This window comes from Dendrobates tinctorius, unplaced genomic scaffold (genome assembly GCF_039654945.1).
Source record: "Dendrobates tinctorius isolate UK_male_01 unplaced genomic scaffold, ASM3965494v1 ptg000075l, whole genome shotgun sequence".
In the NCBI taxonomy this organism is placed as follows: domain Eukaryota; kingdom Metazoa; phylum Chordata; class Amphibia; order Anura; family Dendrobatidae; genus Dendrobates; species Dendrobates tinctorius.
Genome location: NW_027361743.1, coordinates 45,881,641 through 45,898,357, shown reverse-complemented (window position 1 = coordinate 45,898,357; position 16,717 = coordinate 45,881,641). Strand labels below are relative to the sequence as shown.

At 45.8% G+C, this 16,717-nt stretch overlaps 1 protein-coding gene across 2 annotated transcripts in view; it reads left to right on the top strand.

The window, feature by feature from the left end:
- Nucleotides 1–16,717, top strand: part of ALG5 (ALG5 dolichyl-phosphate beta-glucosyltransferase) — a 75,310-nt gene that overhangs the window by 5,843 nt on the left and 52,750 nt on the right. For both annotated transcript variants that reach the window (XM_073583251.1, XM_073583250.1), the window contains exon 3: nt 7,536–7,582. In XM_073583251.1, coding sequence (XP_073439352.1) covers nt 7,536–7,582 — 47 coding nt within the window. The remainder of the gene's footprint in view (nt 1–7,535; nt 7,583–16,717) is intronic.

Genomic DNA, 16,717 nt, shown 5'->3' with positions numbered 1-16,717 from the left:
GGACATAGTACTTCCGGTGCATGCGCACTAATGCTTTTCGGCTTTGCCCGCAGTTGGGCAAACCATACTGCGCACGTGCGATTGGAGACTGCAATGCGCACGCGTAATATGGATGACAACTACGGAAATTACCTGAAATATTACAGGTAGCCAAAAAAAACAGCTCTTCCCTTTGAGGATTCATCCCAGCTCAAAGATCCTATGGATCGAAAAATTGAGATCTTGTTAAGGAAATCCTGTGATACCTCCACCAATCTGCTTAGAACGAATGGGGCTTCAACGTGCGTCACCAGATCACTATTCCTCTGGCTGTGCACATTGGAAGATCACCTTACACACGGTACTTCCAGAGAGGAAACCACTTGACTCCCTTCCCCTCCTTCAGAAGGCAACAGGGTTCCTGGCCGACTCCTCCGCTGAGTCTGTCCGGGTAGCAGCAAGATCTGCTGTCCTCTCCAATTCATCTAGGATAGCGCTATGGCTGAAATCATGGGGGGGCGACTTTACCTCCAAATCTAAACTATGCGCTATTCCCTTTCAGGGCCACTATGTGTTCGTTCCAGTCTTGGATGATATCCTAGATAATGTTACGGATAATAAGAAATCTCTTCCCGAGCAGAAAAATCCTAAGAAATGTTTTTTTGTCCCACAGTGACCAGCCCTCTCAGCGAGAGTTTAGGGGAAAGAGATAAACAGGGCGATGGAGTTATCCCAAGGGAGGCAAGGGCAAGAACATTCTTATCCCACACCACCAATAAACCTCAGACAAACAATGACTGCGCTCCGGTCGGGGGTCGACTCTCGCTCTTCCTCACCCAGTGGCAATCCATCTCCACAAACCAATGGGTTCTCCATACCATACGGGACGGAATGAGGTTAGAATTCGAGAGTCCTCTCCCTCAATGCCTGAGAGTCACCTCCCTACAGTCATCACATCTCCAAAATTCCCTGCTAAAGGATCTACTTCGTTCAAAGGTGATCTCTCAAGTACTACAACAGGAGATAGGAAGAGGCCATTATTCTCATCTATATTTTTTATAACAAAACCCTAGGGGAAGCACAGGGTCATCATAAATCTGAATCCCCTAAACCAGGTGGTCCAATACAGACGATTCAAAAGGGAATCAATCAAGTCAGCAATCCCGCTCATCGGACGTAATTGGGTAATGGCTACAGTAGATCTGAAGGATGCATATTATCATGTGCCAATTCATCCAGACCACAGGAAATTCCTCAGATTTGCAGTTTCCCACGGTCATCGAGTTAGCTATTTTCAGTTCGTTGTCCTGCCCTTCAGCATTTCATCGGCACGGCGGGTGTCTACCAAAATCATGGCGGAAGCAGTAATCTTCATCCTACACCAGGTAGAGTGCATTATCCCATATCTGGATGACTTTCTTATCGTTGCACCGTCTATCCCTCGTCTGAACATAGATGTGACACAGACCCCGGAAATACTGAAATCCCTGGGCTGGATCCCGAACTTAGAAAAATCGGATCTTCATCCTTCCACAAAGAAGTTGTTTCTGGAGATTCTTTTGGATTCAGGGAAGAGGACATCCTTCCTACCCAGGGATCGTCAAAGCAACCTTGTCCACAGGATCACCAGATTCAGAGACCAGAGGTCACCAACCTTAAGAGAGTCAATGTATCCAGGTGGTCTCTTGGGCTCAAGCCCATACATGAGTCCTACAAACTCATGTGATTCAATACTCAAGAAGACATCAAAGTCCACTGACCAAGAAAATTCATGTGAAATCGGCGCTGATGTGGTGGCTGGACTACCGAAACCTTCAGAGGGGGGTCAGCTGGAATCAGCTTCCCCTGAAGATACTCCTTTCAGATGCCAGTCGGATAGGTTTGGTGCACTAGTGAAGGGATCTTACTTCCAGGGGCTGTGGCCCCCAAACATCAGCACCAGCTCCTCATATTTGAGAGAGCTGAAAGCGGTGGAGGAAGCATTAAAAGCCACATCAGACCTGATCCAAGATCACCATGTGCGCGTCTATTCGGACAACATGAACACAGTGGCCTACCTCCGACACCAGGGGGGGCACGAAATATGCCGGTCTAAAATTAATCGCGGCAAGGATTTTTTCTTGGGCAGAAAAACATCTATTTTCCATCTTGGCAGTACATCTGAAAGGATCAGACAATATCCAGGCAGACTTCCTCAGCAGGAAAGACATCCATCCGGGGAAGTGGTGCCTGGACCAAGCGGTCTTATCTCTGAATTCAAGACGGGGTAGTCCCGATGTAGACCTATTTGCCAATGGACAAAATGCAAAAGTGAAGACCACCTTCTCCCTCTGTCAGGCAGATTTCACACAAGGAATAAATGCCTTCTCCCATCCTTTAAAAGGTATCAACCACTGAGGACTCTCAATTCTAAATATACTTTTATCTACTGGCTAACACGGTACAAAGATATATATCTTTCCTGTTCTCCCATCCTTGGCACTTCAGCCTGGCATATGTATTCCCACCCATACCAATGCTGGCGATAACACTACAAAAGATTTGAACAGACCGAGTCCCCACAATCTTAATCGCTCCCATGTGGCCAGGGAGCATCTGGTACAGTGCCCTACTGGACATGGCTCAGGAAGGCCCCTTGCTTCTACCTCAGAAGATCTACCTCCTTCACCGAGGTCCACTACTATATCCGGACCTACGCAGATTGAACCTGGCAGCCTGGTTACTGAAGCCGGAATCTTGAAAGCTAAAGGGCTCTCGGATAAAGTAATCCAAACCCTCCAGAAAAGTAGAAAGCCAGTAACTATTGCCATCTATGCCAAAGTCTGGAAAAGATTTTCATCTTGGTGTTCCCCAAACACCCCTGATCCTTTTCATCGCAATATAGCGCAAATTTTAGACTTTCTGCAAAAAGGTTTGGAGATGGGGCTTACACCCAGTACACTGAAGGTGCAGGAATCAGCCCTTAGTGCTTTCTTTGATAAACACTTAGGCGGCCACCGCTGGATTAAACGTTTTATGACTTCTGCAGCTAGGATTCGCCGTAGGCTTCGTAGTCCGGTTCCCCCCTGGGATTTGAATACAGTCCTTAATAGTCTAACCCGAGATCCATTCGAACCTCTAACATCCATGACCCTAAAAAACCTGACCCTCAAAACCATCTTTTTAGTTGCGATTACTACAGCCAGGCACATAAGGGCCTGTCACACTAAAAGATATCGCTAGCAATATCGCTATAACTAGTGACGTTATAGCGATATTGCTAGCGATATCGCTGTGTCTGATACTTACCTCCGACCCGCTCCCCCGCTGGTTATCGCTGATCACGCGAGAATGTCCAGGACTGTTTCTCGTCGTCAGCTTACTGCGGCGCTTCCTGCTGTGACGACGAGCGACGCGTGGAGCAGGGCGGGAGGACGTCAGGATCGCCTCGTCTGACAGGTAAGTAGCGACCCCCGTCCCCAGCGATGTCGCTGGTGAGATCTGCCTGTGTGGCAGCTCACTAGCGACTACTTAGCGATGTACCAGCGATCCTGACCGCGTCATATCGCTGGTCGGGATCGCTGGTACATCGTTAAGTGTGACAGTACCTATAGAGTTGCAGGCCATGTCAATACAGGAACCCTATCTAATTATCACTTCAGATAGTATTATCCTTAAGTTAGATCCCTCCTTTATGCATAAGGTAGTCTCAGACTTTCACAGAGATCAGGACATTGTGCTACCCTCATTCTGCCCAAATCCTTCCAGCTCTAAGGAAGAAGTCTTTCACACCCTCGACGTCCGCAGGGTGGTTCTCTTTTACCTACAACAGACTGAAGATTGGCGGTTCGACCAAAATCTATTCATTCAGTTCGCGGGGGGGGAATAAAGGCTAGAAGGCGGGAAAGAATACGATTGCTAACTTGATCAAGCAAGCTATCTGTCTGGCATAATCATCACAGAATCTGTCTCCTCCTGCCTCACTGAAAGCTCACTCTACCCGTGCAGTTTCTACATCATGGGTAGAGAGAGGGAACTCCTCTTCTGAGCAGATATGCAGAGCCGCCACCTGGTCGTCTGTCCACACGTTCACCAGACACTACAGACTAAGTTTCCATAAGGATTTAACATTTGGCAGACGAGTTCTGCAGGCTGTGGTCCCTCCCTTAAGAAATTAGCTGTTGGTATTACTCCGATGTTGCTGTCGTGGAACGTGACTGGAGAAAATAGAATTAGTCTTACTGGTAATTCGGTTTCTAGGAATCTTCCATGACAGCACTAATTTCCCTCCCTACCTGATTTTTATGGATGATTCCTAATCTTTCTTGGTAACTATACATGCTAATGTGTCGAGAAAAAACACGGCACTCAGTATGGAGAGAGGTGCACAAGTCGGGTATCCAGCCAACTAACAATGTAGTACAAAAACTTGGCACTCAAAAGAAAAATTGATTTGACAGTTCCTTTATTGTAAAAGGCATCCAGTTAAATATACTTCTTTTACTTCTTTAAACGTTTTCGGTCATACAATTGACCTTCATCAGAAACAGAATTTTTTCACAGTTGGTTTTAACTAGAATGAGTTTACCAGAAGACAAGACAGTATGGTTAGTGAACAAATAAGTATATAACAAATATCTGAGCAACAGGATGCAGATAATGACCGTATGAACATCACGTAAAGTTTAGACAACAAGTCGATGACTAGATAAATACTGAAATAGCGAATCCTGAGACAAGGTTCAAGTGAGCTTAGTGAAACTCCACAGGTTCCATGGGCGATGATAGAGAGTCCGTGCTGTGATGGTATGTAAGGAACATATGTAAAAGACGTGCCCTAGGAGGTTGAAAACAAACAACAAGTGTGACATTGGTCAATAAAGGATACAGTGAGATTCGTGGTCGGCTGGTGCTACTGGATGTGCAATGCCACATGAAAGGTAATAGCCGACTGGAATGAGTGCCAAGACAGGTACCTGAGAGGAACTGTAATGGAAAATTCCATATATTATTATTAAAGAACCGCTGTCATAAGTAGGCACTATTCAGTACTGGAAAAAGAACGACGGTGAGTGACTATGGCACATAAACATATTGGGCGATGTTATGTGAATGAGGAAGGAGAAAAAGTCCAAAACAGTCAATTAATACCTGGGTATATTCATTAATAATGTAGAGAAACAGACGTCTGGGAAGCAGCAGCTACTGAGGATGAAAGGACACTGAGGATGATAAAAAAAGGAGTATAAATGTGTGTACTGAGGATATGCACGTAATGTGAACTAAATTACCCATTCATGTAGGAAATCACCAGACCCACGGGTTTGACACCTTGGGTTATACAGGGACCGGTAGATCCAATGATTGGTGTGGGTGTCCAGAAATTTGTACTGCAATTGAAACATGTAGAAGGTTTGAGTAGCCCTGAGGACAAAGGATGTGAGGTGAACACTGTATTAAGAAGTGTAAAATCACCTGTAATATATTCAGGAAACGCTCCTGTATTGTTTGTGACAGGCATAAATGTCCACAACTGGGTGCTAAAATTGAAAGAGAAGAAAGCATGAGCAAAAAGGCACTGGTTGGTACAATAGTAGTGCCCTAATGTCTGGGAGAGCTAGAGTCACCTGTGATTCTCCAAATGGTATGTCCTGCCCAGGGAGGCAAGTGTGTCACAGGGAGAGTGAACACGCTGTTCAGGAGAAGCACTGAGGGTGCAGAGGAATAGCCCTGCAAAAAATGAGAAAATGCTGTCAATGTGATAAAATAGAGAACCAGCAAGAAATGAGCTGGATCTCTTAAAAATGTTCCCTTGGTCTGTGGCTGGACGCATGTGCGGCTGGTATGAGAGACGCTGTATTGCCGGGAAGTATATCCGGGTATAAGTGGAGAATGATAGCCTATCACGGCCCCAGGAGGGCGGTCACATGATCAGGATGTTAATAATGGGGTGGCGCCTGTGTGATAGACAGTTGTGTCCAAGTAAGAGGAGAAAGAAGGAGGAGGGGAGCCCATGATGTAACGGGGCGGGTAGAGGACGTCTATTCGATGGTAACTTATCACCTACCTACCACTCTACTCTTATTAATTATCTAACTTCGTAGTGATTTTCTTTTTTTTTTTTTCTCCAGTTGTAGCTCATATAGTCTCCCCACCAATACTTTCAGTCCATTGTACCTCCTGTAGGCTCCTGACAGCGGTTCTTTAATAATAATAATATATGGAATTTTCCATTACAGTTCCTTTCAGGTACCTGTCTTGGCACTCATTCCAGTCGGCTATTACCTTTCATGTGGCATTGCACATCCAGTAGCACCAGCCGACCACGAATCTCACTGTATCCTTTATTGACCAATGTCACACTTGTTGTTTGTTTTCAACCTCCTAGGGCACGTCTTTTACATATGTTCCTTACATACCATCACAGCACGGACTCTCTATCACCGCCCATGGAACCTGTGGAGTTTCACTAAGCTCACTTGAACCTTGTCTCAGGATTCGCTATTTCAGTATTTATCTAGTCATCGACCTTTCGTCTAAACTTTACGTGATGTTCATACGGTCATTATCAGCATCCTGTTGCTCAGATATTTGTTATATACTTATTTGTTCACTAACCATACTGTCTTGTCTTCTTGTAAACTCATTCTAGTTAAAACCAACTGTGAAAAAATTCTGTTTCTGATGAAGGTCAATTGTATGACCGAAAACGTTTAAAGAAGTATATTTAACTGGATGCCTTTTACAATAAAGGAACTGTCAAATCAATTTTTCTTTTGAGTGCCAAGTTTTTGTACTACATATACATGCTAATGTGTCCAGAAAAAAACACTGGTGGTTATAGGAAGGGGAGGGGTATTTAACCTCTTTGTGTTCCTGTCCCCTATTAGGGCGGAGAGATATCCTCCGATGTTGCTGTCGTGGAAGGATCCTAGAAACCGAATTACCAGTAAGACTAATTCTATTTTTCTACAGAGAGCCAGTACTGACAATGCTGAAAGAGCACCGACACCTGAGGTGAGTATAGGTGTTATTATTTTACTGGGGGGGGAACATAGGGATTCACTAGAGGTTGTCCTAGTAGTGGACAACCCCTTTAATGTTTGCCTTGCCTCGATGTAACCCACGCTACCCCACTGAAGGCTGCCAGAGTAGGGAGTCTTGTGAAGGTTAGCCGTCTGCATCCCCATGATAATTAATTGGGGTCCTGGCTGTTCCACTGTTATGCCAAATACTGTTAGATATCAGTTATTTTCCATTTAAAATGACTGGCATCCTGGTGGAACCTAGGGGACCCCAGTGTTGTAACGGGGGTCCTGTCAGATGTCCTCATTGCCTGATGTGTATCAGATCTGGCACTGCATGGTGGTTTCTGTCTTAGACTATCGCTACCTATTATTTTTGTCTCATGGACTCGCCTTTCGGTACATGTCTCTACTGTTACTATTCATCTCTATCAGCCGTAGTGGACTGTTCCCTTATAAATGGAGGAGTAATGATTGGGGTTGAGGTAGATGCATGATTCATATCATTTGCTGGTATTTTACCATGTAAAACCATATGTTTCTCTCTTCCAGTGCCTGTTATGATGGATGAGGCTTTGGAATTTCTTGAAAAAAGACAGGTATGCATGAAATAAAAGCCTGCATATGTTTTATTATTAATGATACTAATGTATCTTCACTGAACGGTTCATTAAACTCCTACCTGCTTGTGCTGTGTGCGCCCTGAAGGAAAGCAACGGCCTTCCATGTCAGAGCACATTCACTTGAGGCACAAGTGCGTGTGATTATCATTGGTATGATGACCATTTATCATCCCATCAATCTTTAGAACTGGCAAATGATCTGTCACCATTGGCTGCATGTTCAACTTAAAAGGAACCTGTCAGAAAGCTTTACCCCTCCCAATTCACAAATATGATCATTTAACCCTTTAAAGCAGGGTTTCCCAACTCCAGTCCTCAAGGCACACCAACAGATCATGTTTTCAGGATTTCCTTTGTATTGCACAGGTGAAGCAATTATCACCTGAGCAATACTAAGGAAATCCTGAAAACATGATCTGTTGGTGTGCCTTGAGGACTGGAGTTGGGAAACCCTGCTTTAAAGGATAAGCCAGTTGATCCCTTTATGACCCCTCCCCCCCAAGCACTCGTGTTCTGTATAAATGTGTCTGGAAGTGCATTGGGGTGTAATGATGCACTTCCAGCTCTTCCGACTTCTCCCTGTGTCGTTTGCACTGGTTCACGGCCGCCGACCGGCCATTCCACCAGGGTTAAGGAGCTGCTAGGTAGGAAATTAAGTGTTTGGAGTGAAGTGCAGCGTCACACCCCAATGCACTTCCAGACACCTGAATACAGAACTCCAAAACACAATCTCACACTGTTAGAGCGACGCTTTTGGGCCATAAAGGGATCTACTGGCTTATCTTTTAAAGGGTTAGAAAGTTATACAAATAAATTATTTGGGGGGTGTTAAATATTCCAACAGGTTTCTTTTAAAAGAAACCTGTCACCATGAAATTGCAGTCCGATCTGCAGGCACCATGTAATAGAGCAGGGGGAGTGGAGGAGATCGATATATAGTTTTGTGAGAAAAGATTTAGTATAATCCGTGATTTATTCATTTAATCCTCTGCTCTTTCTGGGACTTTCAGTCCAGTGGGCGGTCCTATCAGTGACTGACAGCTGTCTTTATATGTGTGTGTATATAGACATAGCTGTCAGTCACTGATAGGACCACCCACTGGATTGAAAATGCCAGAAAGAGCAGAGGATTACATGAATAAATCACGGGTTATTGTCAGGAACACCGCACTGAACTTGCTCACTGAGCCAGTGCGCGTGTCCTGAGTAAAGCGAACTGTGCTCAAAGATACCTGTGGAGCGGGCAGCAGCAGAGTAGATGCGTACTTCGGAGCCGCAGGACCTGAAGCACGTGACTGCTAGGGGCGTGGCCTAAACTCCAGAGAGCTAGGAGCTGCAAGAGAACTCCTAGCAGGGTAATTGCGAGACAAAGTTACCAAGGGGCATAGACAGGGAGGATAGTCAGGACGTAGCCAATGATTCATACACAGAGATAGCTGCAAGGTACAAGAGGGGCGAGCAGAGAGTAGTCAGATCACAGCAATGAGTCATACACAGGTAGGGTAGCGCAGTACAGAATCAACAGGCAAACTCACAACGGGAAACAGAACCGGGTCAGAACCATATAAACAAGCTATAACAATGAACAGGCACACAGAGGTCAGCACACTCGGCAAAAATATAACTGGCAGGGATTGGAGCTTCCCAGGGGTTTAAGAAGCTCTCCCAGAACCAAAAAGAGGCCACAATAAGTAACCCCAGGTGTGTAGGTCAAAACCTGCACTGAACTCCAGACATTAACCCCTGACGTGCAGCTCAAAAACCTGCACTGGGATCATGACACTACCCCCCTCTCAACGGGGGGCCTCTGGACCCCCAGGCTTCCCCGGGTACTTGGCATGGAAAGCCCGAACCAGGCGATCTGCATGTACAGAGCGAGCAGGGACCCATGAGTGCTCCTCTGGTCCATATTCCTTCCAGTGGACCACGTACTGTAAAGAGCAGCGCACCCGCCGAGAGTCCACAATATGTCCGACCTCATACTCCAATTGACCCTCCACCAGCACTGGAGGAACAACAGGCTTGGAGTCCTCTTTGACAGACCCTACGGATTTCAACAGAGATTTATGGAACACATTGGATATTTTTAAGTAGGCGGGGAGACGCAACCTATATGCCACCGGGTTGACTATCTCCATAATCTCGTACGGACCAATGAACTTTGGTCCCAACTTAGCTGATGGTACCTTTAAGTTGATGTTACCTGTGGAAAGCCAAACCTTCTCTCCCACCTGACACATGTCTCCCGAGGCTCTCTTTTTGTCAGCAAAATATTTGTACCTCCCCTGGGCCTGAGAGATATTACGCTGGACTTCAGCCCAGAGGTTTTTTAACCGTTGAATGGACCCCTCTACCCCTGGACAACCGGAATCCACACGTGAAAACTCCCCAAAATGTGGATTAAACCCATAGTTAATCAGGAATGGGGACATGTTGGTGGACTGACTCACCCGGTTGTTAAAAGCGAATTCCGCCAACGGTAACACATCACACCAATCCTCCTGTCTGGCGGAGGTCACAGACACCTGAGAATTTGTTCAGGGATTGATTGGTGCATTCCGTCTGACCATTACTCTCCGGGTGATATGCCGATGAGAAGGAGAGTGAAATGCCCAATTTCATACAGAATGCCCTCCAAAATTTTGCCACAAACTGCACACCTCTGTCAGACACAACATTCAGGGGTACACCATGCAATCGGACCACATGCTGCACAAACAACCTTGACAATGTTTCTGCTGAGGGTAAAGCTGCCAAGGGAATGAAATGGGCCTGTTTAGAAAACCTATTCACCACCACCCAGATCACGGTATTGCCCCTGGAAGGTGGAAGGCCAGTAATAAAATCCATGGAAAGATGAGTCCATGGCCTATCATGAACCGGTAAAGGTATGAGTTCCCCAGCCGGCCGGTTATGCGAGCTTTTGGAACGGGCACACACGCCACAAGCAGAAACAAATTTCTTGACATCGGACCTTAGTGAAGGCCACCAAAAACCCCTGGCTACTGCCTCTCTAGTGGCCGTGATACCTGGATGAGCACTCAGCCTAGACTCCTGAAACTCCTGCAGAAGTCTAGGCCGCAATGAATCTGGAACAAACAATTTATCCCCTGGCCTGGTTGCTGGAGCTAGGGCCTGAGCCCTTAGAATTTCTTGTTCCAACTCAGTTGAGACCCCCGCCACTACCACCCCTGGGGGAAGAATGGAGGACGGCGGCTCAGGGGGAGACACTGGGTCAAAACTTCTGGACAGGACATCCGCTTTAATATTTGTGGACCCCGGTCGAAAAGTAATGGAGAATTGAAAGCGTGAAAAAAAAAGTGACCAACGGGCTTGTCTAGGAGTAAGCCTCTTAGCAGATTCAAGGTATGCCAAATTTTTGTGATCCGTGACAACCGTGATAGGGTGAGCCGCCCCTTCCAAAAAGTGCCTCCATTCCTCAAACGCCAGCTTGACCGCAAGAAGTTCTCTATTGCCTACATCATAGTTTTTCTCGGCTGAAGAGAACTTCTTGGAGAAGAAGGCACAGGGTTTGAGATTGGTAAGGGTGGCCGGACCCTGGGACAGCACAGCCCCCACCCCCACTTCAGAAGCATCCACCTCCACATTGAATGGTTTGGACGGGACTGGTTGTACCAACACCCGGGCAGACATGAAACATTTCTTAATAGCTGAGAAGGACTCCTTAGCGAGTACAGACCAATTTTTTACATCAGCGCCCTTCTGGGTAAGATGCGTGAGTGGTTTAACCACTTGTGAGAAACCTTTAATGAATCTTCGATAATAGTTTGCAAATCCAAAGAAGCGCTGGAGCCCCTTGAGATCTCGAGGCTGAACCCAGTCTGCGATCGCCAGCACCTTCTTAGGATCCATACGAAACCCCTCACAGGACACAATCAACCCCAAAAAAGACAGTTCCTGTACAAAAAACGAACATTTTTCCAATTTAGCGAACAATTGGTTCTCCCTGAGTCTCTGGAGAACTGTCTGTAGATGTTGCAAGTGAGATTGGCTGTCCGGGGAATACACCAAAATATCATCCAAATAAATAATAACAAAACGGCCTATCAGGTCAGAAAACACAACATTGATGTGTCGAGGTAGCTATTGAGGGAGGGCTAAATTAACCCTTCACGGTTGAGCCAGTGATTTCCAAATTAATCCACAGTGTTTCTAGCAACTCAAATGACCACACGGAGACGGGGGTCTCTGTACGGGAGGATCGAGACAGATCACCAAGCCCCTTTATTTAAGGCTGGTTTCACATTAGCGTTGAAACAACGCTGCGCACTGCGTCGGTAAGCCCCGCCCCGATCCGGCTCCCTGCCCGCCCCATCCGGGATCACCGCCTACTATCGCATTTGCACGCATGCGATTGGCGCACCCTATCTTTAGCATAGGGTGCGCAGATCATGCGCTGCCAGTGTGAAAGTAGCGTGCTGCGCACCTTTGACGGTGCGCCGTGCGCGCCGAAATGCAGCATGTTGCATTTCGGCGCGCACCGTCAAAAGTGCGCAGCACGCTACTTTCACACTGGCAGCGCATGATCTGCGCACCCTATGCTAAAGATAGGGTGCGCCAATCGCATGCGTGCAAATGCGATAGTAGGCGGTGATCCCGGATGGGGCGGGCAGGGAGCCGGATCGGGGCGGGGCTTACCGACGCAGTGCGCAGCGTTGTTTCAACGCTAATGTGAAACCAGCCTTAGTCACTTCTTTTATAACATTTTGCTTAATTATGCAAAGTTCTCAACTACCAATAACATCATTTCACTTTATAAGCCAATAATATTGCAAGAAAACCGGAAACTACATATATGTTCATATCCAAATAGAAAGTAGTATAATGGCATATTCTTCAGAGTTTTACACCGCCGCCTCCCTTATCTTGCACCTGATGGGAACAGTCTGGTTTCATGACAGTTTGAACTTTTACCTAATTACAAAATTTATCTTACAGCAACAAAAACTGAGAAGCGAAACCTTCAGAGATTGGATAAAATGAAATTTCAGCTCTGATTTTAGCATTAACCCTTCACATTCCCCCCTAGATAAATTTTGTTAACACATATGCAGCATCAGAGGTGCTATCCCAAGCTAACAGCTTGAGGGGTACTGGTCTTCACATGACTGATGCCGTGTTACCAGTCATGGCTGTCGCGGCGCACCCGTCTCCCTGTATACTGCAGTTAACGAATAACAATTTTTGATGACTGTGGTGGAGATCTTTTGTAGGTAGCCATGTGCTTGGCTTCGACATCTTCATCAAGTAGCCTTTTGAGATCGGTGCAGAGAAGAGCAGGGGTGACCGCGTCTTTGATATCATTAGCTGTCTTAGTGCAGAATTTCCTAATACATACAGAAATACACCAAAGAACAAGTTTTAGTATCTCATATACAACAAGAATACAGGCAGCAATGTGTAACAAGCTTTGCAAGATCCCAGCTATCCTTCCCCCCAATTCCCTTAAACCAATTGGCTGGATTGAGAAAGGAGGTGTCTGACCACCAACTGTCCTTATGATGATCATTGTCTTTATCGTATTGATCTCTGAGTCTTAGAAGATATTCAAACTTTAACTTTTAACTTCTACCAATAATAATATGGAAAATGCGAAAAACCAAAACATTATGTCCCCTTTATTTGCTATTGGCTTGTTGGGTGATGAGTAGAACTTGATAGGGGCCGTCATACAAGGGTTCTAGTCCGTGCTTCCTGACATGCCTTTTCACGACTACCAAATCACCAGGCTTCAGGTTATGACAGGTGTCGGTTACTGCTGAATCTGGAAAAGAAAAGAAAACTAGAACATAGGTGTTAGCAAGATTTTTACTAAGCTGTATAACACATTGAACAGCACGGTCAGTTTCTTCTGATAACTGCTGAGGCTGGAAATTTGCAACTGGGGGCCTAGTACCAAACAATATCTCATATGGGGACAGGCCATGTTTTGCAATAGGGGTAGTACGAATGTGGTATAGTACAATGGGTAGGAGCTCTGGCCATGAAGTCGTAGTCTCCTGCATAATTTTGGTCAATTGTTCCCTCAGTATGCCGTTCAGCCTCTCAACTTTCCCACTGGATTGTGGGTGATACGGAGTATGGAGGGCTACAGTGGATCCAAGCATTGTCAAAACTTCTTGGTACACATGAGAATTAAAGGCCAGACCTTGATCACTTTCAACAACTTCTGGAACCCCATATCTGCATATAACTTCCATCACCAGTTTCTTCGCTGTGGTCTTTGCAGTCATGTTGGTAACAGGGAATGCTTCCGGCCAACTGGAGAACCGGGGCCCAGTAGAATTTTTGCACCAGTGCGAGGGCCTGATTCTTTCCTTGATATATAGGTCCATGTGCCCATATGGCAATAGCAGGGTACATCCGCTTAGGGAGACACACAAGTCTGTCCTTTTTCCAGAGACCATTATCCATTTGTGTCTCATCAGTCTTCCATTGCTTCACCTCTTCCTTTTGGAGACATTCTCTTCATCGTCATTAAGCGGTCTCACGGGGTCCGACAGAAAACTTCAGTGTGTTGTAGATCATCAGGTTCTCGTAGGGTCAGTGCTTCTTTTAACTGTTTACACTGAGAGCGTGTGGTCACCATAGTTGGTATGGTTGGTTCAACTTGTAAAAGAGCGGCGGCTTTTGCTTGCATATCCGCAAATATGTTGCCAACAGTCTGTGGGCTGTTCCTAGGACCGTGCGCCTTAACTTTGATAATAGCCACCTGAGTAGGTAATTTGATCGAGTCCATGAGGGTTTTAACAGCTTCAGCATTTTTCACTGGGGTTCCGACAGTAGTAATAAACCCTCGATTGGCCCACAGAGCCCCGAAATCGTGAGCAACACCAAATGCATACCGTGAGTCCGTGTATATATTAGCCCATCTGTTCTTGGCCAAAGTACATGCAGTAGACAAAGCCTGGAGTTCTGCTTCTTGTGCTGACTGTGAGGGCGGGAGCGCAGCTGCGTGCACTACAGTGTCCTCTGTGGTAACAGCATATCCCGTGTGAAATCTACCAAACTCGTCAGCATATCTTGAACCATCCGTGTATAACACCAGATCAGGATTTGGGAGTGAATTCTCACTGACATTTGGTGGAGTAGCTGTTTCTTCAGTCAGAAGTTGGGAACAATCATATTGGAGGTAATCCTCATCACTGCCATCTTTCCTTATAGTTCATTATACCGTCTTTCAAGGCATTGTAAAGGGGTTGCATTATGTGGGATGCATCCGGTATCCACTGACAACAATAAGTGCATAGTCCAAGAAAACGCTGGAGTTCAGTTTCATCTTTTGGGAAAGGAAGGGAGCTGACAGCTATTTTTCTTTCTTCTGCGAGGTGTCTGGCACCCTGAAGGAGACAGTGACCCAAGAATATCACTTGACCAAGGCAGAACTGAAGTCTCGAGGCCGAAACCTGACAGTTCAGTGCTGCCAGATGCTTGAGGAGGCTAGCAATGGCAAAAGACACCTGCTCATATTATTATTTTTTTTTTTTTTTTTTTTGCAAACTGGTTGGGACTGTTTTGGGCCCCTTGTGGCATAACTGTGGGAAAGGCATGCAAAATACAGATTTCTTCACTGTCTTCATCTACATAGGGATTATATAACGTAAGAGCCATCTGACCATCATCTTGGAATTGTATTCTGGAGCGGAACTGTGATAATAAACCTGCCCCTAGTAAATTTACTGGATATGTGGGAGAGATTACAAACTGAATAGTAACCTCGGGGAAGGGTTTTATGGGGTTTATAAAAGTATATTAATTGGGTCTGCCATCTACCCCGATTAAAACAGCGGCCTGTATGACAATCTCTCTGAAAGTGTCCGAATCGGACACAGCGCCAGAATTGCTGACGAGAATTAGCAGGGTTCCCTGTTATGAATGAGTCACTGGAGGAGGAAAAAACAAAAATACAAGCTAAGTCCAGAAAACAGGAGAGGTTGGTAGCTAGCGGATTGCAGACCCCTGATCCTATTCACAACAACTAACAGTAGCCGTGGGGTGTTCCTCACGGTGGTCCTAGACACCTTGTTCACAGCCGGAGAACTAAATAAACCTAAAGAAAGAAAGGGGAAATCTCAACTGCCCTAGAGCAGACCCCAAAGCAATAGACAGCCCCCAACATGTATTGACAGTGAAAACAGATGAAAACACAAACACAGACAGAAAGACAGGCTGAGCAAACAATGGGGCCCTCACTAACTAGATAGGACAGGAAAGAAAAGCAACTGTCTGCAATCACGCAAAAACCCTGCCAAAAATAATGTCCAACACGTCTGATAGAAAAGGCCCTGAAGTCACTAGACTTCAAAATCACTATATCAGCACTTAGGTATATTCTGAAAACAGAGCAAAGAGATCAACTGATCAGAGACAAAAATGGAGTTCAGCCAGTCCCAACCCGGGCTGGCTGAACACAAACACTAAGTAAACCAGACAAAATCTCATGGAACAATAGCAGAGCAAAAACTTAGCTTTAGTAGACAGGACTAAACTGGAGGCCAGAGCTCAGAAGAAAGGATCACCAGCAACCCAGCAGGGCGTCGGCGGCCTTATATCCACTGAGATTCCAGATGTCCAATCACACTCCACCTGTTCAGATGACAGGTTTTTCCCATGCAAATCAATTTCACTACCTCCTTTCACCAGCAGAGGGAGTTCATCGGACATCAAAGGTGAAGGAGAAAATGAGCTCATAACAGTTCCCAGTCATAGGATTAGGAGCTGAAGTCTGAGGGGGAGCTGTGTGTTCACAGCTGCAGTGGGGGCGATGGGAGGGGGCTGGAGCAGCTACGGCTGCTAGCTTGTTTTTTTTTTTTTGTTTTCTCTCTGTTGAACAGAGCAGGTTAAAGTCTTCTGAAAACTTTTTTTTTCCCCTCTGGATCTGTTAAATGGAAGGGGGTGGATACTCATAACCACTAGCAATATTAGACATAGCGGGGACTGAGGCTAGCGGTGAATGATAATAGGTACCGTCAGCAAAGGTGGGGGCTACTACTCCCGGTCTCCTTGTACAATTGTCATCTAGCAGGGAGACCTCTTCTTTCAAATCTGTCTTAACTATTTATCTGCCTGACACATTAGTATCAATCTTAG